This window comes from Aquarana catesbeiana, linkage group LG03 (assembly GCF_042186555.1).
Source record: "Aquarana catesbeiana isolate 2022-GZ linkage group LG03, ASM4218655v1, whole genome shotgun sequence".
Classification (NCBI taxonomy): Eukaryota; Metazoa; Chordata; class Amphibia; order Anura; family Ranidae; genus Aquarana; species Aquarana catesbeiana.
In genome coordinates, this window is record NC_133326.1 from 631669161 (window position 1) to 631693759 (window position 24599).

Consider the following 24599-nt stretch of genomic DNA (forward strand, 5'->3'; position numbering starts at 1 on the left):
AAAGACTGACTTGACCCTTTTTTAAATTGGTGCACCACAATGGGCGGTATGCATGTTTTGGTGACTATCAGTGTGGGTGTGTTTCCTTCTACTGTAGTAGTGCACTGGGGTGCCATTCCACAACACACCACATCGTAGTTCTTACTAACTTAACTTGCATTGCAGTAATTTGCATAAATGTAAAATTTTGATTTTACCACGTTAATATGAATAGGCCCTTAGTAGTGGAAATAGTTTCTCCAGTAATAATAAATTTGTCAGTACTTTCATATCAGAAATACGGAATACAGATTAGAAGCTTTTAGTCAAATTAGATGTTTATGGGAAGGACCGCATTTAAATGTCCTGTACTAGAGCTACGAGGAAGACTGTTGTGCTTTTGAATTATATTGGTTTTCTATCTCACAATCTTTGTTTCTTTCTTCTTTAGATGGTGCTATTTTGATTACCTACAAAGAGTTTAATTTCTTTAATGGAAATTATCCTGGACAGAATAATAAGGCGGTGATCAACTCAAAGGTGGTGACTGGAGCCATCACAAACCCTGATAGCAAAAGTCTGAGATCCCCCGTTACATTAAGACTTTCCCATCTACAGGTCAGTATGTTAAACATAAGGGGAAGTGACACATGAGATTGTTTTTAGCCACCATGTTTTTAATAAGCTAAACAGTTTTGCCCCGTTAAAGTGTAAAAGCCATTTTTTCAGTTTTGAATCAAGTGGGGAAGGGTTAGACCCTTTGTGAGGTTATTCTTGCTGTGTCCCCTCTGGGAATATTCACCCATCTATTTGTTCCGATGACCATTGTCATTGAGACAAAAACAGAGAGGAGATCCAAGCATTTTGAGTTGCCAACAAAGCAAGAGGTGAGGGGAAATACTCAGAAGGGGTTGCATGCTCCTCTGATATCTCTCTAAGATGGCGATTCACTTTGGAGAGAATTTCTACCACTTTCATGTTGCATTTCTAGGACAGGAAATAAAGGGAAATCCCCTTCCTTATTCTATCCATAACTAAGGAACATTTATTTTGGCTTTACGTACAATTTTAAGTCGAAGTAGAAGCCTCAGTATTTATTACTGCAATACAGTCTCTATATATAGTAGTACATCTGTTTTTTTTTATTACTAAGTGGTGCAAAGCAATATTTAAAGAAATGCACCTCTTGCATACAACAAATTAAGCATTAAAATACAATGTTTATTTTTGCATCCATGATGATATTAAAAAGAATACATAAAAACAAATGTCTGACATATCGGGTTTATTTACTAAAACTGGAGAGTGCAAAATCTAGCATAGAGACCAATCAGCTTCCAGGTTTTTTTGTCATAGCTTAATTGCGCAAGCTGAAGTTAGAAGCTGATTGGCTACCATGCACAGCTGCACCAGATTTTGTACTCTCCAGTTTTAGTAAGTCAACCCCATCATAACTACCTGATACACCAAATCCTTATACAGTCTCCATGTTTTGCACATCAATCTAAATAAATCCACACTGAGTTACAATAATTGTCTATATGGTGGAAGCCCAACACGTTTTGATAATTCTTTGTCAGGTGCAGAAAAATACAAGGGATATAAAATAATGTAAGGATCTCTATAGCATAGGGCAAAATAGGATTACTTTCCCATTGTAGGGTGTGCTCTGATACTTACAGGTAGATGGTGATTTGATACTTATCAGGCAAAGTTAAGAACAGTCCTAACCAAATAACCCAGGGAAAACACAGGTAGCCACAGGAGGAGCAGAGTGCACTCAAAAGACCTCCAGGAGATCGGAACCAAATGTAAGAATGCAGAGATATAATTATGAAGAGGGGAATCACTCCTAATCCACTATAACAGACAGCACCAGCACAAGGGACACTTGCATTAAATGTAAGTAACATCCCTTGTGCGGTTTTAATAAAAAATTTTTTTTACTAAATGTAGGCTTTAAATGAATAGTGTGTAAAGGTGACACGCAAGTCAAAAAACTATTCAGCAGCGTTTGACAATGACTCCCAAAAAGAAATCATGTTTTCTCCCACCCTACCCCAGCCATTATACATCTGAAAAAGAATCCATTAAAAGTTATAACCAATCATTTTGCCCGCTTACACTTAGGTATAAACTCCCTTTTCTCATCTGTTTTTCATTATGTGACAAAGTGCCTATATAAGTATAACCCTTTTTGAGGGGCCACGTTCCAAAACACTCTATAAAGCTCCCTAATTCATGCCCTCCTCCACCCTTTCCCCAAGCAGACAAATTTTTGGGTATCTTATTTGAGCTTGGCTATGCTGTTATTTATCTGTGAGATTTTGTTTTGACCTTTCCTTGTTCAGGTGGTCCCATAAAGGGACTCAGATATTCAAGACAGCAGGAATAAGATTAGAGTTTTCTAAATATTATGGTCAATTTCATTGTATATTGACTGTCACTGTTCCTCTAAAGAATTTTTTCATATGTATTGGGCTTAACCTTTCTTGATTCTTTTTGTTCAATTGTACATCTCTGATATTGGAAACTACTAATATTATGTTTTCTCCTTTTTGTGGAAAACTAATAAACATGATTGAAATAGAAAAGTTATAACCAGTTTAGGTTCTGCTATAATTCTCAATGCCTGATCCTGAGCAGATGAAGCACCGTTGTGCATACTCCACTGTGTCTGTAAAGTATAGATTGATAAAGAATGCTATTGGAAGTTTTGTGTTAAAATCCGGAAACAAGGATATTGGCAGTTTACCTATTTATCTTACTTAATATCTGGGATTGCCACTTAAATTGTTAGCCCAGGGAACCTTTTTTTTAGGTTTTCATAGAGTACAGAAGGATTAGAACCCCTGTCAAATGTAACTGCTTCTGGGGTTCCATTGTCAAAAAACAAAAATTCCAAGCTCACTTACCAGCCAGCCTGCAACAAACTGAATTAAGCCTTTCTAAGACCCCTTTCACACTGAAGACGTTTTGGCGCTAAAAATAGAGCCTGTAAAGCACCTGTAAACTGCCTTCCATGCCTCCCTAGTGTGAAAGCCCGAGTGCTTTCACACTGGGGCGGTACTCTTGCAGGACAGAAAAAAAAGTCCTGCAAGCAGCGTCTTTGGGGCGGTGCGGGATCGGTGTATACACCGCTCCTAAACCACCCCTGCCATTGAAATCAATGGGCAGCGTTGCCGAAGCGCCTGCAAAACTGCGATTTTCAGGCGCTTTTAACCCCTTGTTAACCCCTTTACTAGAAATACCGGCGCTTTAACGCTAGCACGGGGCGGTCTTCAGTGTGAAAGGGGTCTTACAGTTAATGTTAATAGCAAATAGCACCCTTGCAGCGAAGGTATCCATAGTACGTTCCCTCACCAATTTACCAACAATACAAACAAATGGCAGCCACCCCGACCTATAACTGGCCTTTGCAGCAAGGAGCACATAGAGAAACTGTCAATGAGAACAGTTTCACCATACAGGAAGAGATGGAGAGAAATAAAAATGCTTTTTTCCCAGTAGAGTAGAGGAAGGCTGAAACTACTGGAAGATTATTTATGCTGCATGAGCCTGAGCATTGTCACACAGAGCCCAGAATAGCAAAACCTGACAGGGGTTCTAGCAGTTCCCCATCCTATCCACAAACAAACAAAAAAAAAAACAGTTTGCCAGGACATACAGTATACTTTAAGATTAAGCCAAGGAGGGTGAAAGGGCTTTATTTATTAAACTCTTTAAAGGGTATGGCTATCTGTCAGTGCTGCCCCTCAGCAACTAATGTGGTCTGCATATGAATGGCTGCAATGAGACAAAACATCTCATTTTTCCATCGGACACCTCCAAGAACAGCATTGCATCACTTTTCCACAAATCTGAGCAACAAGGAGCTCAAGCCGGTCATGCATTGAATTGAAATTCAACCGGTTTAGCAGGGATCGGCTGAATTTTGATCCATGTATGGGCAGACTGGTTGTACAGAAGTCGATCTGCTGGCAGCACTGATCAGTGTATTCTGATGGGGGGAAGTCTCCCCACTGTCAAAATACAAAGGCACAGAGGGAGGATTCCCCTTTTTCTACAGCGAGCGTGTGAATGGGGGAATCTGTTTTTTTTTTTTATCCCGCTGGTTGGATGAAAAAAAAAATGAATGTACAATATAGACTGCCTTACTTTTTGGACAGTGGGCAGATAATCGTACATCCATCCTTTATGCCCCTTGTGGCCATATGGGCATCCAGATCTTTTTTCTTCTGCACTTGTTATGGGAAAAATTACATTAGAATACCTCGGCTTATTTAACCAGACCTCACCTTTTACTAGGATGAAACATTTTGAAACTACTGTATGTACGAATTACATCACAAAGTCACTCAAATGTATAAATCTTTCAATTGCAGCCATTGCAGCCCCTTTTTAAGTTCATCTGTGTATTTTGGGACCCTGTAAGGGATGGCTGGTCAGATAAAGGTTGTGAGACGGAACAATCCAATGGCACCCACACCAACTGCTCCTGTACCCACCTCTCCAGTTTTGCACTTCTCATGTCACCCCATGAAATACAGGTAATTATAGGGCGTGGGAATGCTGATAGAAAATAATAGTTAAAAAAAGGTCACCTTTCCATGGATAAACTCATCCAATCTGGACTCCAGGCAGATATAAAAATTCCAGAAACACATCTTGTAATAGGCCCGGACCTAGGGGGTGCTAGGGTGGCTGTGCCCCCCAACTTTAGTTGTGCCTCTCCAGGTCTCTGAGAGTGCACTAATCCATGAGCCAATCAGATGGGGACAATTAATGTAAGTGGGGAACTCTGATGGGGGCAGTGATATAAGGGGGCACTGATGGGTGCATTTGTTGCAAGGGGCACTCTGATTGCAACAGTTGATTTAAGGGGGCACATTGATGAGGACAGTTGATTTAAGGGGGCAATGTGATGAGGACAACTAAAGTAAGGGTGCACTCAGATGGGGACCATGGTGTAAAGGGGGACTCTGATGAGGACCCTGAACTAAAATGGGACTTTGGTATGGATACATAGGGAGCAATGGTTATTTTTGTTCATCCTAGTCTAATGACAAATACATACTAGTGTTCTCTGTTTACTTCTTTCATTTCCTCTGCACTATCAGTCAGAAATTACTGACTTTTTTTTTTTTTTTTTTTACTGCACCCCCAGATCAGATAGGCTAGATCTGGCCCTGCCTTTTAATACCCTGTACAGCAACTATGGGACTGGCAAAGGGAAGGACAGCACTTGCGGCCAGTCAGCACGTGTGCTTGCAAGGAATATGCCGACTGGAGAACAGAGGAAAGATATAACTTAATAGTTTGCCGCTGCACCTTTACCGTACAATTATAGATTGGGGCGAGGAGGTAACATACACACAGCTGCAAGAGAAAATTACAAACTGCTTAACTACAGCAGAAAAAAGTAAAGCCACCTGGCTTGCTCTGCTGTCGCTCATGGCTAAAAAAAATTCTGGATGGATAGAAATATAAAATCCTCTAGAGGATAAAACTAGCCCCATGTCTTTATTTCAGTGCTTTGTTTATTATTTGCATGTAGTTCAGCTTTGAACCAACAAAGGGGTTGTTCCTATTGAACAGCATGGATGGTAGCATTTTCAAGAATTGTATTGTCATCAAATGTTTACCTAATTAGGCTGCTCTACAAAAGGAGTTGAGAATCCTTATAAAAAAATTATGTGCATATTCACTTCAATTATCCAATGATGTGAAAAGCATCTGTACATGATTGGGACAGGAATTTACTTTTCATGTGATTGAATATATAATAAGTAAATATTTACCCAATTTTTTGAGTAAAGGTTCTCATCTCCTTTAATAGACCAGCCTCCTTGTCTCTATTTGTACAGGAGGATTTTAATCTTACTATTCTCTCCTACCTTGGACTGAGTATATCCCTAGTCTGCCTGTGTCTGTCTCTTCTCACCTTCATCCTGTGTCGGACTCTGAGGAACGCTCACACCTCCATCCTCTCAGCTCTCTGTGGATGTCTCTTCCTAGGACAACTTTTATTTATGGTGGGCATTCATCAAACCTGGAATAAGGTAAGTGTTCATAGCTGTTCTAAGGACTGGAGTTCTACTGAGTAGTCCATCGAGTCTGCCGTTTCATCTTTTTTTGTTTTTTTTCGTTAAATTTTTTTGTCTGAGTATAGATCTATGTTTGTCCCAAGCATTTTTTGGAAGTGTATTCCAAGTGAAGCGCACTACCCCCGTAGGAGCTGCTGGGTAGTTCGTTCTTTCCTGAAGTGTGTTTCCGTTACCCCCTTTCCCTCACAGATTGACACACAGACAGTCCATAAACAGTTAAACTTTATACAACTTTATTTTGTTTCCGGTGTTTAATGCTGCATTGCATTGTAGAGTCACTCTGAATAACCCCCAATGATTTAGGCAATGAGAATACAACATTCAGAATACATGAAGCCTCTGTGAATAACTTCCAGTTGTGTAATGCATCTTTCCTTCCTCCTCTTAGTTACTATTTTCTGACTGCACAGCACTTCTAATTTAGCTCCAAGGACGATACTCTGAATGAAGTCCAGAGAGGTGACTTTTTGGATTCCTCCAGGATGTTAGTTCTCTAAGGCCCACTTCTATTCCTTTTCCTGGACCCGCACTCTAATGCCCCGTACACACGGTCGGACTTTGTTCGGACATTCCGACAACAAAATCCTAGGATTTCTTCCGACGGATGTTGGCTCAAACTTGTCTTGCATACACACGGTCACACAAAGTTGTCGGAAAATCCGATCGTTCTGAATGCGGTGACGTAAAACACCTACGTCGGGACTATAAACGGAGCAGTGGCCAATAGCTTTCATCTCTTTATTTATTCTGAGCATGCGTGGCACTTTGTGCATCGGATTTGTGTACACACGATTGGAATTTCCGACAACGGATTTTATTGTCGGAAAATTTTATATCCTGCTCTCAAACTTTGTGTGTTGGAAAATCCGATGGAAAATGTGTGATGGAGCCTACACACAGTCGGAATTTCCGACAACAAGGTCCTATCACACATTTTCCATCGGAAAATCCGACCGTGTGTACGAAGCATTACCCCTTTAAAGTCTCTTAGAAGAGCTGTTCCCCTGAGTTACACTCACGTGTGTTACCGAGCGACCATCCATGATTCCACAGAAGATCCTCTCCCAGTCCTTGTGTCTGTCAGTAGTAGCAACCTTCCCATCACTTCTCCTGGAGTCTCCTCTCCACAGGCATATCCCCCCCTCCCCCACAGGGGAGAGCACCAAAGCTGTACCAGTCTCTACATCCTTCTTCTCTGGATCTGCAAACTCCAACCTGAAGAAACCCCAGAAGCATGTGACCTGGCCTTATATAGAAGTCTCACCTCTGCCCAAGCAAATTAATGATTGGCCCAAAGGGGTCTCCAGAAGAGTGCCTGTCTCTCTATTCCTGTATTCCTCCCACTTTCCAGATCAGGTCATAGAAAATGAAGGAAACTACACAGGCAGAGTGTAGGTGGCCACACCTTCCTCTACTCTAATCAATCTCCCATGCCAATCAAACCCACCAGCTTACACCACAGGGTAAAACACTGGTAATTTGGCCTATTTCTAAACCTAAGAGCCCTTTCACACCGGGCCGCCCATAACGTCGGCGGTAAAACGCCGCTATTTATAGCGGCGTTTTACCATTGGCCGCTAGCAGGGCGCTTTTACCCCCGCTAGCGGCCGAGAAGCGGTTAAAACCACCCGCAATGCACCGCAATAGCAGCGTTTTACCAACGGTATCCCAGCGCTGACCCATTGATTTCAATGGGGAGCAGCGGTGGAGGAGTGGTAAACACACCGCTCCTTCGCCGCTCCAAAGAAGCTGCTGGCAGGACTTTTTTTCCTGTCCTGCCAGCGCAGCGCTCTGGTGTGAAAGCCCTCAGGCTTTCACACTGGAGACAATGCTGCAGCTGTTTGAGGGCGGATTGCAGGCGCTATTTTTAACGCTATAGCGCCTGCAAAACGCTCTCGGTGTGAAAGGGGTCTTACTATCTAATCTAGCACACACCTAAGTAGGTGGGCGCTACACAAGCATCAATTACTCTTTCAGTAAAATAATACTTTCTAGAATTAGTTTGAGGTCATGTCCTCGTGTTCTTGATTTTGGTTTCATTGAAATAATTACCCTCCTGCACCTTATTCACCCCCTTGGTGTATTTAAAGGTTTCATTCATGTCTCCCCTTTCCCTTCTTTCCCCCCAGACTACATATTAAAGTGGAGTTCCACTCAAAAGTGGAACTTCCGCTTATCCGTCTCCTCCCCCCTCCTTTGCCACATTTAGCACCTTTCGGGGAGAGGGGGGAAAGGGTACCTGTCACGGAACGTCCCACACTCCGCTTGAGTGCTTCCGTCATATACCGCTTCCTAAGTTCTGGAACACAAGTCCAATGGATCTGGCTATAGGAACCCCAAGAACTAGACAACACCAGTCTTGGAGTACATCAGAACTACCTTTATTTTGAGATCTCACAGACCTTTATACAGCAGGGATGACTCAAAGCTAACCTAATTAACATGACCTAATTTACTACAAAATGTACCCAGACCAGATGACAGTCTTGTGGGCACCGAGCTTCACACATTAATACAATTAACAATACAAACAACAATCTCCCCCCTCCTCAGCCTAGACCATTCGTCTCCTAGCCAGGGCTGGTGGCTAATGTGATCAGCTCTCTCAATTAACATAAACACATGTTGATAACACCAGCATCTCCTCACAGGATGTGTCCCAGCAGAATGAATCAGTCTTATCAGCAGGGGGCTGCTGGAGGAATCCCCCCTCCCTCTTCAGGGACACAAATATACAGTAAGGAGTCCCCATACAATATATACATGACTGAGTCCGATTAATACAGTTCAGACTGGATTTCTCATTCACCTCACAAAGAGTATTGTTCCATTGAAAATCCAGGGCCCATAATCAAAAGGCAACAGGCTTGCATACAGTCCTCTCCAACAGCCTCTGTTCTGGCTCTGTCTGTGACATTTCTCCCCTTTCGGCAGGAAACTAACACAGGAGGAGACCCCAGACGGGTTGACTCCGAAGTTAGTAAACAGCTCCAGTCCTCTACTGCCTGTACCCACACAGTACCCCAAATAAATTATTCCAAACAGAGTATCACTCACCCAGCCAACCTCTACCTCTCTCAGAGAACATATCTGCCGCTGGGGAGAGGCCTGGACTGGCTCTTCTCCCTGGAATCCTTTCTGCCGCTGGAGAGAAGACAGGGTGACTGGGCTCACTCTGTCATGCTGTTGGGGATCGGGGCCCACTGCCCAGCATCCCTGGGGTATACAGGTGGAGACTGAAGTCCCATCCACATTCACAGGAAATCCATCCTCTGTTAGTTGAGGGCAGAGTCCAGCAGTCCTCGGCCCTGTTGCCAGCCCTTCTGCTGGAAACCCAACACCATCTGTTCTGGCTAACTGTTGGAGAGGGAGGCCGACTGCCCCACCTCCCTGGAACTCTGTAGTTGTTGCCGGTGCTGGGCAGAGGTTGGTAGCACTCTGCCCTGTTGCCAGCACTTCTGCTGGGGACTCCGCATCCTCTGCTCCGGCTAACCGTTGGGGCAGGCAGCTGGCTTCCTCCACTCCCAAACTGTGTAGTTGCCATTGGGGAGGTGAGCCGGCTGCTTCCTTTTCCATTCCCTCATCTGGCTGCTGGGACGACATGTCGATGGTACTGTCTCCCAGGTACACGGATCTTTGCTGGGGAGGAAAGCCCACTTCCTCCACCCTGGCCAACTGTTGGGGAGGGACAACACACACCTCCTCTCCCTTCTCCCCCTGTATCTGCTGCTGGGAAGTGATTGCCATCTTCTCACCCTGAGCCTCCACAATTGCTGCAGGTGTGGGGCAGAGGTCTTGGACCCTCTGTCCGGTTGCCAGCACTTCTGCTGGGGGTTTGCTAGGTGGTTCCTCCTCTACAGAAATGTCTATTAAATCCCCAGTCTCTGGAAGTGGTAAACGTGTGGGATAGAGGTCTTGGACCCTCTGTTCAGTTACCAGATCTTCAGCTGGAAAAGTTTGTTTTAACTCCATAGATGCTGCTGGCAGAAAATCACATGTCCCTGTCAGTGTTGTGGGAGAAAGGCTGACTACCTCTTCTCTCAGGAAGGCCGAAGCCACTGTTGGTGCTGGGCAGAACACAGTGAACTTTGGCCCTGATAGCAGCTCTTCTGCTGGAGGCTCATCAGGTTGTTCTTCCTCAGCAGAAAAGTCTATCAAATCCCATGTCTCTGCAACTGATGTCTGGGAATAGAGGTTCACCATCTCCTGTCCATGGAACCCAGAAGATGTTATCATTTCTGGACAGAGGTTAGCAGAGCTCTGCCCTTTTGTCAGCACTTCAGGTTTGGGGATGGCAATCTCCGGATTTTCCACTGCCGATTCTCTGGCATGCTGCTGAACTTGTTCTAGCAGTTTCCTGTATGCCCTTTCCAGATGCTGTTCCTTCCTTAGCAAATGGTCCAGATCAGGTTTGAGCTCTGAGACCCCTGCAAGACCGAGCATAGACTCTCTATAGTCTCTCATGTCCTCAAGGTCAGGTTCCCCTTCATCGCCAAACATAAAAAGATCTGTAAGGTTCTCCCACAGCAATCCAGGGCCGCCAAAGTCATATCCCTCCGGAGAGCATTCTGTTGTCTCCCCTAAATATCCCTCCTCTGCGTGCCATTGCAGAGCCCGATATCGATTGTCCAGCTCTATCTCCTGCTGGACCAACCTGTCCAACTCAGTCACCCATTGCTCCTGGGGCTGCTCTCCCAGGAATGCCATCCGCAATGCCCGTTGGTCACTGGCCCGTTGCTCTTGGGTTGGAAAGCACTTGCCCTGTTTTATACCAGCGAGACGGAGGGCTGCAATCCAGAGCTCCACCCGAATCAGCTGCCTGAGCTCCAGGTATTCATCCTCAGACACAGTCCTGGTGTACGTTGAAAGGATGATCCGCAGCAGCCCCGGGAATTCTGATGCCAGGTCCATATCTCCGCTGGGGTGACTGAAGTCTGCTATGCTGATCTTGGATCCAGTTGGAGGTTTGGATGTCCCAGACTTCAGACTTCAGGAAGCTTTCCCGCTGCTTGCCACCAATGTCACGGAACGTCCCACACTCCGCTTGAGTGCTTCCGTCATATACCGCTTCCTAAGTTCTGGAACACAAGTCCAATGGATCTGGCTATAGGAACCCCAAGAACTAGACAACACCAGTCTTGGAGTACATCAGAACTACCTTTATTTTGAGATCTCACAGACCTTTATACAGCAGGGATGACTCAAAGCTAACCTAATTAACATGACCTAATTTACTACAAAATGTACCCAGACCAGATGACAGTCTTGTGGGCACCGAGCTTCACACATTAATACAATTAACAATACAAACAACAATCTCCCCCCTCCTCAGCCTAGACCATTCGTCTCCTAGCCAGGGCTGGTGGCTAATGTGATCAGCTCTCTCAATTAACATAAACACATGTTGATAACACCAGCATCTCCTCACAGGATGTGTCCCAGCAGAATGAATCAGTCTTATCAGCAGGGGGCTGCTGGAGGAATCCCCCCTCCCTCTTCAGGGACACAAATATACAGTAAGGAGTCCCCATACAATATATACATGACTGAGTCCGATTAATACAGTTCAGACTGGATTTCTCATTCACCTCACAAAGAGTATTGTTCCATTGAAAATCCAGGGCCCATAATCAAAAGGCAACAGGCTTGCATACAGTCCTCTCCAACAGCCTCTGTTCTGGCTCTGTCTGTGACAGTACCTGTTTTTGTTTTTATAATATAGTCAAAAAATTAAATCAGATTAGTCTGACATGATCTGCCCTCAGTAAAGTCATGCTGCTTTGCGTCCAGCAAGTTGTGTATTTTTAGGTGATCAATGATCCTTCTTTTCAGGAGTGATTCCATTTACTTGACTACAGCAAATGTTAAACCCGCCGGCCTGTAATTGACACCTTCTATCTTGCTGCCCTTCTTGTGGATAGGTACAATATTAGCTGTCCGCCAGGTATATAGTCTTCATCATTTTCTTAGGGCCCTGAACATAACATGTAGAAGTATCTGCCTTTTTGCAGTATATAGAAATGATTACTGCACAATGTCTCTGCATTTTACACTTTTATTTATGAAATCCAAAGCATGAAGCCTGCTGTATTTTTTGGAGTGTTCTCTGCACAATACTGCAGAAAGGACAGAAGAGAGCCCTGTCACATGACCTCTCAAAATCATGTGAGAGGTTGCACCTCCTGCTGACACTTTTTCCCTTTTTTTCTTATGTAACCATGGTGTCAGCACTACTGACAAACAATCACCCCACTGCCAGACTTCATGCATCCTTTCCAGAGACAATGAACAGTCTTTTGCGAGCTTTGTTTTTGTTGTTTTATTGGGGGGTACAACTTGGATAGGGATTGGGATATGGGATGCCCATAGAAACAATTATTGCCATCATATTTACAGATTTCAGTATACTTTGATCATAGTTAGAGCCTGAAGATAGAATGTGCATAGTTGACTAAGTAGAAATCTTCTCCTGCAGCTCCCTGCAGACTGTTACTCCCTCTGCATCTCCATGCAGACTACTGTTAACTAAGAGTTTTCCATCTGTCACTGTGTGAGGAACAGAAACATCACTTTATGGTCTTAGAACTCTTCACCTCCTGCCCAAACTTGCTTCCTCTTGCTCAACTGGTTTTCTCTTGCACAACTTGTAATTACATTTGAGATATAACACATCCTCTTCTAATGGGTATGAAGAACTCACTCTGAATAAGCCCCTCTACTGGCTCTGGTGACTCGCTGCTACTAGACCTGAGGCCTGCAGAACCTCTCCCTGGAGGCATAGTAGGTTAAAGTCTTTCCTCTATTAAAATGGACTACTGCTCCCAACCAGTCCAAATTGCAAACCATGTGCCTGCCGGCTACACTGATTTGACACAACTCCCCACAGTCTCTTCTCTGATCCAGGACTCTTCACCATCCACCGTGTGATAAAAATTCTGCTAGTGACCCTTTAGAAGCAGAGTTCCCTTTCAGATTCCCTGGCATCTTTAGCCATCCACTGTGGTAACACTCACCGACCTTCCAGCCCTGAGTCCTTGATGAGGAACTTGACCGGACCATGCGTTCCAACAGCTTCTCCTGCCCCTCTGCTCCAGGAGTTCCCTGTCACCAACCGTGTGGTGACAGAGACATTGCCAATGACCGTGTAGAGGCAATGTTCCCTCACAGTGCTCCCTGGGCCTCCTCCTGCGATCGCTACACCCCCCCCCAGATGGGGGATGTGCTCCTGCAGTTGTCTAGCACTCCATTCCTCACGTCACCCAGTCGACTACTCCTCCCCAGAAGCATGTCACCTCAGCATATATAGGAGGCCCGCCCCCTGCCAATGCCAGTTAGGGATTGGTCAGGGCTCCCACATGTGCTGCCTGCCACTCCAGTTCTAGGCCCAGCCTCCTCTTCCAGAACATTCTCCCTGGAAGCAGGGGAGGTGCCTCAGAACTGAAGTACAGGTGGTCACACCCGCTGCTACTTTAACCACTCCCAGCCCCCAGATCAAAACAGACAGGCCTGGCTTGAAACACAGGCCTGCCTAAATTTGCCTGTGCTGAACAACCAAGTAAAATAACCCTTACTAGCACCTACCTTCTGGTAGAGGGTGCTACAAAACTGCACCTTCACAAAGCAAGTGAAATGGAAAGAAAATTAGTACAGCCACACAACTGATTTATAAGTCTTATCCAAAAAAAGTAAAAATCAACACAAGAAGTTTTTTTATTGCATAGATTTATTGGTCCAACATGGACCAATGCAAGTATGCATATTCTATAGCTGTGGGAGTGCTCTAAAAGCAAAGAATTATTGTATGAAAGTAACATTGAAGCATCAGTTTTTTTTTTCCCTTTAAAATAACAAACATGTCCTACTTACCTGCTATCAATGCTGTATCCTGGCCTAGCCCGACAGGGTACAGGCCTAGGGCAACACTTTGCAGGGAAGCAGCACGGAAAGAGTCCCCACCGGCTTGCTCTACACTGTAATGTCCCGTACACATGGTCGGACATTGATCGGGCATTCCGACAACAAAATGCATGGATTTTTTCCGACGGATGTTGGCTCAAACTTGTCTTGCATACACACGGTCACACAAAGTTGTCGGAAAATCTGATCGCTCTGAACGCGGTGACGTAAAACAAGTACGTCTGGACTATAAATGGGGCAGTAGCCAATAGCTTTCGTCTCTTAATTTATTCTGAACATGCGTGGCACTTTGTGTGTCGGATTTGTGTACACACAATCGGAATTTCCGACAACGGATTTTGTTGTCGGAAAATTTTATAGCAAGCTCTCAAACTTTGTGTGTTGGAAATTCCTATGGAAAATGTGTGATGGAGCCTACACACGGTCGGAATTTCAGACAACAAGGTCCTATCACACATTTTCCATCTGAAAATCCTATTGTGTGTACAGGGCATTAGTGTTAGCTTTAGTGTTAGCGCCAGTCTTATGGGGCGGACTGGGCAGAGAGGCAAATTAGTCTAGCGCCCCCATAAAGCGGCCGCACTACTTCCAGTATGTGGGCGGATGGAATTCCGCAACTGTGGGGGAGGTTCCGCTTCTAATTTTGACTGTCCTATCATCCTGGACCACAAACCTTCCTCACTGTGCTATATGTTTTCTGCTGCACCATTGGTATGGTTATATCTTCTTAGTCCTCTCCATAAAATTATCAGAAATTTGTGCTTAAAGTAGAACTATAGGCAACACTTTTTTTTTCATTTTGGATAGAGTAAGGGAGGGTTATAACCCCTGTCAGTTTATTTTTTACCATCCCTGTCCCACTGCAGAGATTTCCCTCCACTTCCTGCCCCATAGCCAAACAGGAAGTGAGAGGAAATCTATGCAAATTAAGGGAATCCATTGCCCCCCCAGGCCCTCATAACTAGTGTCCCCACTCAAAAATTTCAGGGCAGCAAGGGGTGTAAACAGCAAGGGGTGTGGCATTGACCGGAAGGGGGGGTCGTATTTAAATTAGGGGGTACACGAGTTTAGTCAGGCCTGGGGCAGCACAAAACCTAAATACACTACTGCCTGCTATGTGTATTGGTTTTGCACAGAGCAATTCTGAACCTCCTTTTCAGTGATCTCCCTCCGGTACTCCTGGCTCCTTGTCATCATTTAGTGCTCCCATGGGCTATGGCTTTCTCGAATCACCCCACTTTGTATTGGAAGTCATGACTGCTGAGGCGCAATGGGCTTAGGTCCCACTTAACGTAACACCAAGGGATAAAATCCCCCACCACCCTTGCCCTTCATTCCATTAAATAAGACACTTACAACCATTAGGTTGGAAAGGGCAAGGCCACAGCTTTATTAAATTCCAACACATAACATGTGAACATATTTAACCAGTACCAGTCACAGTCGTACTGTGAGCACTTAACCAAAAGAGGGAAGTGGTGAACATATTTAACCAGTACCAGTCACAGTCGTACTGTGAGCACTTAACCAAAAGGGGGAAGTGGGGCCTGTCCTTACCATAAGTGAGGACAGACAGCCTATTTCCAATTTTCCATCAAGGGCATAGCCCATTACAGCAACTTTAACTGCTGGCAAGGTCAAGAAAACCGCAGCAAGCTGTGACATACCAAACATAGGAAAAAGGGGTGGGAGGGTGGGCAGCTCTTCCAATGACTCCTCCGAAAGACCCAGAATTCCCTGGGGCACACGATTTCCTGAGCTCAGGCCCATCCCATCCCCATGTCCCAACCAAAATCGTTCCCCTTGACACACACCTAGCCATGCCCCCATCAGTCAAGGCTCTCTTTTCCTAGGGGGTTCAAGAGGCCTTCATGACTGCTGAGGCGCAATGGGCTTAGGTCCCACTTAACGTAACACCAAGGGATAAAATCCCCCACCACCCTTGCCCTTCACTCCATTAAATAAGACACTTACAACCATTAGGTTGGAAAGGGCAAGGCCACAGCTTTATTAAATTCCAACACATAACATGTGAACATATTTAACCAGTACCAGTCACAGTCGTACTGTGAGCACTTAACCAAAAGAGGGAAGTGGTGAACATATTTAACCAGTACCAGTCACAGTCGTACTGTGAGCACTTAACCAAAAGAGGGAAGTGGGGCCTGTCCTTACCATAAGTGCTGGACAGACAGCCTATTTCCAATTTTCCATCAAGGGCATAACCCATTACAGCAACTTTAACTGCTGGCAAGGTCAAGAAAACCGCCAAACGCCCGTCAGTTAATAACTGACGAGCGCCCCACCGCAGCCAGCACCTGTTCCCCACCTCGCTGCAGGCCAAGGTTGAATACATACAACCCAATGTAATTAAAGTGATCACCACCTGGTCTCAACAGATCATCATTATTACCCTCCAGGTCCTTGTGACTGACGAACCCCCCTATTTCCCGAACAAACTTGGCGACCTGAGCATTCACTTTCTGACGGAAGCATTCTAGCTGGGGGGGGGTGGGTAATTCCCTTGCCCACAGCAGGCGAGGCACAATTTCCGACCAGATGGGCACCAAATTGGTGTAAGCTGCATAGCCTTGAGCAATGTCCCGCTTGATGGCAGAGATCAAGTCACATAACGTGTATAACCCACATAATTCCCCTCAGCGTGAAGAATCAAGATGATGGTGCCAGACACATGGGACCGAATGCATAAACCCTCTGGAAGGACCAGAGGCCAGCGTAAACCGTGAAGCCCAAGCCAGCAGAGTCGGTCGAGATCATAGGTAAAACCCCAATTCTTCCCGTAGCTCCGAACCTCTGCCCGATGCGCGGCCCAGTAAATGAAGGAATCTCCCACGATCCAAAAGAACAGGGTCTCAAATGGGGAAACAAACGGATGGTCACAGGAAAGGATACCGGAGAGAATAGGTAGGGAAACCGAAAGCCAGGAATCAGGGGAATAAGCCGCACACCTCCAACCCCGCAGGACCCGACGGGTTGGAAACGCTTTTGTGATGTCCTCCCACCCAAGGAGCTAAAACCAAAAAGGACAAAGAAGGAATGGCCAACGAAACCGTGGCAACCTGAAGAACCTCTTGTAGTAAATAAACAAGGTAAGAAATAAAGCCATTACTGCGTATTACTTTTTTTTTTTTTTTTTTTGTCTGTGAAGACGAGATGGAAAAAACTGACTGGCAAATGCCTGGACCTAGTTGTCCCACATGCGGCAGTACAACGCCCACGTCCGAAGGGAAGGCGACACCCAGAGGACTGGCAAACCTCGAAAACGAGGTTCCACGAGTAGGCCGGACAGGGGAGGCCCTCCGGGGCAGCCGACGGGGCGAGGGTGCGGGAATGATGGAGCTGTGAACGAGAGGGAGCATCAGCAATATCATTAGCAGTTCCAGGGACATGCCTAGCTCTAAAGCAAACGTTAAACTGCAGGCACTTTAAAACCAAAAACAGCAGCAACGACATGACCAGCGGGGATCTGGTAGACTGTTGATTGACCACCTGCACCACGCTCATGTTATCCAGAAAAACCCACCTATCGATTGCGCAATCGCTCGCCCCCACAGCTCAGTGGCGACAATAATCGGAAAGCGCTCCAGCCGTGTGAGGTTGCGCAAAAAATCCATGCAGGCCCATGAGGTCGGCCAACATTCAGCAGACCACTCCCCTTGGAAAAAACACAGAAACCACAGAAGCCTGCCGCATCAGTGTATAGCTCCAGCTGTGAGTTCATTACCTCCTCCAGCAACCAACATGACTGGCCATTGTAGGACTGGAGGAAGGACAGCCACATCCCCAAGTCATGGGCTTGGTGATACGGATATAATGGTGGGGGGCAGCCACCCCCTTTGTGGCCCATGCCAGATGTCTACAGAAAGCCCGTCCCATGCGAGTGACGTGGCAGGTAAAGACCAATTGACCCAGCAAAGACTGAAGTTGTTTCAACTGCAGAAATTTTTTATTTTTTTTTCCTATTGCCAAGCGAACCAGGGAGAGTAGCCTGGCCAGCTGAAAACCATATCCACGGTGTTGATTACAATACCCAAGAAGGCCAGAACTGTCACAGGGCCCTCGGACTTGTCGGCTGACAGTGGGATGGCACTCACAGCTGTCAGCTGGGCCCGCGAAGAGGAAGTTATCCAAATAGTGTAACACGGAGTGCAAACCAGCCGCCTGGACAACTACCCGATCAAGAAAAACTACTGGAGAGTTCAAAGACATACCAAGAAATGGCACAGCCCAAGGGAAGGCACATGTCAAAAAGTAACTTCCCTGAAAGTAGCATCCCAGCAGATGAAAGCATTGCGGGTGGCTGGGAGGAGGCGGAAGGCGGACGCAATGTCCACCTTGGCCAGAAAAAAAGGCTGAAGGCCAAGCCATCCTGATCAAGTGGAGCGCCTTGTAAAATGAGGCGTAGTGGACCCTGGTCTCCTCCTAGTCGATGCCGTCCTAGACCGAGGAGCCAGAAAGATAGGACAAATGGTGGATAAGGCGAATTTTTTTTTTTTTTTAATTAGGTGCCATGGTTGGCACACCCGAAGGAGTAAATGTGGGGGGGGGGTCCAAAATCACAGGCTAAACCATCCCTCAAGGCCAAGGCCCCTCTATGAAGGGGGGGAGTACCGGTCTAACCAGGGAAGCATCTCTGAGACGATCACTGGGGTCTTCCGGTTTAGAAATGTCAAGCTTGGCCCCCGACCGGGAAAGAGCATAAGCAATAACCACAGGCTACCATCCTGGCAATCCAAGCAGAACTCCCCGTACGCCTTGTAGGCACCCCAAATGTGAGATCAAGATAACAAAAATGATGTACCAACTCTGGAAAACGCTCGCAAAGCACTCCGGCGTAAGCACGGAACCCTGGCAGCCAGTTCCTGAATGTCCGAGGAAGCTGCTTCGATTTTTCGCACTGCCACGTCAAACCGACTGGATTTTTTGATCGTTTCACGGTCAGGGAGGGACTGAGGTGAGGAAATCCATAAATTCGCATCACCAGATTTTATCCTTGACATCTTCCGACAGGTGTGTGCCACTATGCTAAACCGCCCACAAAGCGCCACCCGCGAAAGAGGCTAGACTACATGCCGAAACCCGACACACCCATGCGAGACCGGACCGATATTACAACCGTGACAATGCGTTAATCCGGTGGACCCGATACGGCAGCGTCACCGGACCTACCCCAAATCAAAATCATACTCACTGAGTCGCAGGTGTGCAATCAAAGAAGAAGGGTGACCAACAGCAAGTCCAGGAGGAAAACCCGGTACAGGATCGTCTGTGAAGGATAGTGGAAGGAGGTCCAGGGGTGGCGGTCTTGCCACCGAACCTGTTAAGCCCGGGGGGGTCCGAGGACAGCAACCGAGCAGCATCCGGAGCAACCAGGTGTAGGACTCATGGCAGGTTCAGCCCACATCCTGGGCGTGGCGTGCGCATCTCCCGCCCTGCCGGGCGCAGGGAGATGGTGCCGAGCCACAGGCAGGGGCAAGGCCACAGCGACAGGCATCACATGGGCATCTCCCGCCCTGCTGGGCACAGGGAGATGGTGCAGGGCGGCAAACCAGGGCAAGGCTGTGTCAGCGGACGTCTGGACGGAATCTCCCGCCCAGCCGGGCGCAGGGAGCTGATAGTGGGCAGAGGTCAGTGATGAGAGGAGGGAAGCAGGCGACCGCAGGCCATCCCCCGCCCAGGTGGGCGCAGGGGGATGTAATAAGGCAGGGGGTGAGAGGCCTGAACAGCGCAGCCATCCCCCACCTGGCCGGGTGCAGGGGGACGCAGGACGGTAGGGGGCAGCGGCAGAGGGTGAGTGGCATGTGCCGCCCCCGCCATCCCCCACCCAGCTCGGTGCAGGGGGATACAGGAAAGCAGGGATCAGTGGCAGGGGGTGAGCAGCCTGTGCAGCCCTGCCATCCCCCACCCAGCCGGGTGCAGGGCGATGCGGGACGGTAGAGGGGAGCGACATGTGCCCGCCCTGCTATCCCCCCACCCAGCTGGGTGCAGGGGGATGCAGGACAGTAGGGGGCAGTGGCAGGGGGTGAGTGGCATTAGCTGCTCTGCCATCCCCCACCCAGCTGGGTGCAGGGGAATGCGGTAATGCAGGGGTTAATTGCAGGGGATGAGTGACAGGTGCACCATCATCCCCCACCCAGCTGGGTGCAGGGGGATGTGGTAATGCAGGGGTTAATTGCAGGGGATGAGTGACAGGTGCACCACCATCCCCCACCCAGCTGGGTGCAGGGGGACATGGTAATGCAGGGGTTAATTGCAGGGGATGAGTGACAGGTGCACCATCATCCCCCACCCAGCTGGGTGCAGGGGGATGTGGATGCACAGTGGCCACAACAGAGGCAGTATGGACTGTGCCGAAATCTGAATCTCCTGCCCCGCTGGGCACAGGGAGAGACGCTGGCTGTGACACGCCAGCTGTGAGAGACAGCGTGGAGGAAGGAGCAGGAGGAGGGGCTGCATGTGCGGAAACTTCGGGCTGGCGTGCCCGGCGTCTGGCACTGCGGGACATCCCCCGAGGGGGGGGGGACCATGGACAACGGTAGCTCTCTCACCCACCCGCGGGCGGAGATCGGAGGCGGAAGCCCCCGCGGGGGGGTTAGGCGGCTGGAGAAGCCCGTACCGACCGCCGGACTCTGGGGCTCCCGCGGTGTGCACTGATGGCGGGGGACCCGCCGGTGAGGACTCTGGCGATGGATGGCAGCATGAGGGGACGGAGAGGGGGGGCGGGACCAGTGGCCTCAGGGACTCCGGAGGGACGTGGAGGCAGTGTATGAAGGCCTGGAAGAGGGGGGAGGTACGTCTCCTGAGCCTGGAGGCGGGGGGGCCCAGGCGACTTCGGAGAGGGGGGGCATCTCAGGGGTGAGGAGGAAGAATACAACCTGTCCCTGGAGAGCCAGCTCATGGACCCCGGCCAACAGGAGGTCATAGTCCATGATCAAGGGTGCCGGGCCACAGCAGCTCTCAGCTCTTCCAACGACTCCTCCGAAAGACCCAGAATTCCCTGGGGCACACGATTTCCTGAGCTCAGGCCCATCCCATCCCCATGTCCCAACCAATCGTTCCCCTTGACACACACCTAGCCATGCCCCCATCAGTCAAGGCTCTCTTTCCCTAGGGGGCTCAAGAGGCCTTCATGTTGCAGAGCAAGTTCTTAACCTCCTGGCAATGGACTGGGGAATGTGGTGGTACTGCTCCCAGATGGTTGGAGCTCGCTCTCGAGCTGCCTTATCTGCGTCCATTGATACAGTGAGGGCAATTCGGCCCTGCCCCCCGCTCCCTCATCACAGAATTCGATTGGCACTCTATAAATCCATGTGAAGAGGGACAGACCTGGGACAGCCGCTGCTCTCATGCACATTGTTGGATCCAGATCAGTCCCAGGTAATATGGGGGGGCATATGCAGCAAATAAACTTTTTTACCTTAATGCATAGAATGCATTAAGGTTACAAAAAACTAAGGCATTAGAACCACATTAATTTGTTCTACTATAGTGATCACCAGTGTCTTCTGGGTCCTTTGCTGAGTGCTAATCATTATGCCTTACTGCATAGTTAACACAGAAGGTAGTTCACTTGGCATGGCCAAAATTCACAGAACACCTTGTATTTTTTTAAATGTATACAAGGCGTTCTCTGAGTGGACAAGGTGGAGAGGCAGGGTGGTGACATCAAAATCTCCATCTCATCCAGTCAGAGAATATACATACTTAAATGCTGGACCAATATAACTATGCAAGAAAAACCATACCTGGAGTTCAGCTTTAAATCACTGGACTTTTAAAGCACAATCGTATGTAAATGTAGGCAGGACAGGAGAATTTTAAATACATTAAACAATTGTCAAGAACAGTATTTCAAATAAGTATTATGATGTTACATTTTATACAGTAAAAAGAACAATTTTATACATAGAATCAGAAAACTAGACTTATATGCATGTTCTTTATCATCTCAGCTCCTGTGTGCTTTCATTGCTGGTGGGCTTCAATTCCTGTTTCTCTGTGCTTTCTGCTGGATGTCTATTGAGAGTGTTCTGCTCTTCATGACTGTTCGAAACCTGAGAGCTGTCAATTATATGGCCTCCCGAAAATCAAACTTCCAAATTATGTGTTTACTGGGGTTTGGGGTTCCATCTGTGATTGTGGGGATCTCAGCAGCTGTTCGTCCACATGAATACAGCACAGAAAAAAAGTAAGTTCTAGTCTTATTATCTGTATTGTTTGAGAGCCATGTATATCTGTTTTGTTTACAGTTTATAATAGTCTAGCTAGGGGTTAAGCCTAGCCTCGTTTTGGATTTTAGGTGTTTACATGTTTAAAACAGGTTTTTTTGCTAGAAAATAACTTAGAACCCCCAAACATTATACATTGTTTTTTTTCCTAACACCCTAGAGAATAAAATGGCGGTCATTGCAATACTTTTTTTTGCACCGTATTTACGCATCAGCCTTCTAAGCGCACTTTTTTTCTAAAAAATTAAATTTTTTGAATAAAAAAATAAGACAGCAGTAAAGTTAGCCCAATTTTTTTTTATATTGTGAAATATAATGTTACGCCAAGTAAATTGATACCCAACATGTCACACTTCAAAATTGCACCCGCTCGTGGAATGGCGTCAAACGTTTACCCTTAAAAATTTCCATAGGCGACGTTTAAAAAATTCTACAGGTTGCATGTTTTGTGTTGCAGAGGAGGTCTTGGGCTATAATTATTGCTCTTGCTCTACTGGTCACGGCGATACCTCACATGTGTGGTTTGACCACCGTTTTCATATGCGGGCGCTACTCACGTATGCGTTCGCTTCTGCGCGCGAGCTCGTCGGGACAGGGTGCTTTAAAAAAATTTTTGTTTTTTTTTCTTATTAATTTTACTTTATTTTAATTATTTTTTCACTGTTTTTTTTTTAAAACTATTTGGATCACTTTTATTCCTATTACAAGGAATGTAAACATTCCTTGTAATAGAAAAAAGTATGACAGGTCCTCTTAAATATGAGATCTGGGGTCAAAAAGTCCTCAGATCTCATATTTACACTAAAATGCAAAATAGTTTTGTCTTTCATTTTTTTTTCCTGGTGATTCTGCTAGTAACACAATTCCTGGAACAGGAACACGACTACTGAATCTTTCCCTTTCCTCTTCCCCATAAAATAGTGGGTTGTAGTCCTCAGAGGTAACTGGAAACAGTGTAACTAATAGAGAGCTTTGTAAGTTATGAGCTGACAAGATTTCTGGCAGGATGAACAAACAAATATGACAAAATGCTTTTGTTAATATATGATACAATAATATATTTTGTTAATATATTTACCAGACCAAAAAGGAGCAGATAAGAGAAGCTCATTATTAGGGTTTGCGTGCAATGGGGGTTATTTACGAAAGGCAAATCCACTTTTCACTACAAGAGCAAACTACAAGTGCAAAGTGCACTTGGAAGTGCAGTCGCTGTAAATCCGAGGGGGACATGCAAGGAAAATAAAAAACAGCATATTAGCTTGCACATGATTGGATGGTAAAATCAGCAGAGCTTCCCCTCATTTCAGATCTACCCCTCAGATTTACAGCGACTGCACTTCCAAGTGCATTTGCAGTGCACTTGTAGTGCAAAGTGGATTTGCCTTTCGTAAATAACCCCCAGTGCCTTGAAAAAGTATTCATGTTCCAACCAAAAACATAAATGTATTTTATTGGGATTTTATGTGATAGACCAATACAAAGTGGCACATAATTGTGAAGTGGAAGGAAAATGATTCATTGTTTTCAAAATCTTTTACAAATAAATATCTGAAAAGTGTGGCGTGCATTTGTATTCAGCCTCCTTTACTCTGATACCCCTAACTAGAGGAACCAATTGCCTTCAGAAGTCACCTATTTAGTGAATATAATCCACCTGTGTTGTAATTTAATCTCAGTATAAATACAACTGTTCTGTAAAGCCCTCAGAGGTTTGTTAGAGAGCCTTGGTGAACAAACAGCATCATGAAGGCCAAGGAACACACCAGAAAGGTCAGAGATAAAGTTGTGGAGAAGTTTAAAGCAGGGTTAGGTTAAAAAAATATCCCAAGCTTTGAACATCTCACATAGCACTGTTCAATCTATCATCCAAAAATGGAAAGAGTATGGCGCAACTGCAAACCTACCAAGACTTGATTGTTCACCTACACTGAGAGGCCAAGCAAGGAGAGCATTCATCAGAGAAGCAGCCAAGTGACCCATGGTAACTCTAGAGGAGCTTCAGAGATCCACAGCTCAGGTGGGAGAATCTGTCCACAGGACAACTATTAGTTGTGCACTCCACAAATCTGGCCTTTACGGAAGAGTGGGAAGAAGAAAGCCATTGTTAAAAGAAAGCCATAAGAAGTCCCGTTTGAAGTTTGTGAGAAGCCATGTGAGGGACACAGCAAACATGTGGAAGAAGGTGCTCTGGTCAGATGAGACCAAAATTCAACATTATAGAAAAAGTAAATTCCATCATTGTTGTGCAAACTGTTGGCGCTATGTAAATCCTGTATAGTGATAATTTACTATACATCTTGCTGAAATTGTGTTATACACTGTTTTATCACCATGGGCAGCAGTT

At 46.4% G+C, this 24599-nt stretch overlaps 1 protein-coding gene across 3 annotated transcripts in view; it reads left to right on the top strand.

The window, feature by feature from the left end:
* LOC141133225 (adhesion G protein-coupled receptor E3-like) overlaps positions 1-24599 on the top strand; it is a 455441-nt gene that overhangs the window by 285092 nt on the left and 145750 nt on the right. For all 3 annotated transcript variants that reach the window (XM_073622475.1, XM_073622474.1, XM_073622476.1), the window contains 4 exons: positions 431-597; positions 4365-4529; positions 5847-6041; positions 21977-22212. In XM_073622475.1, the coding sequence (XP_073478576.1) occupies positions 431-597; positions 4365-4529; positions 5847-6041; positions 21977-22212 (763 nt within the window). The remainder of the gene's footprint in view (positions 1-430; positions 598-4364; positions 4530-5846; positions 6042-21976; positions 22213-24599) is intronic.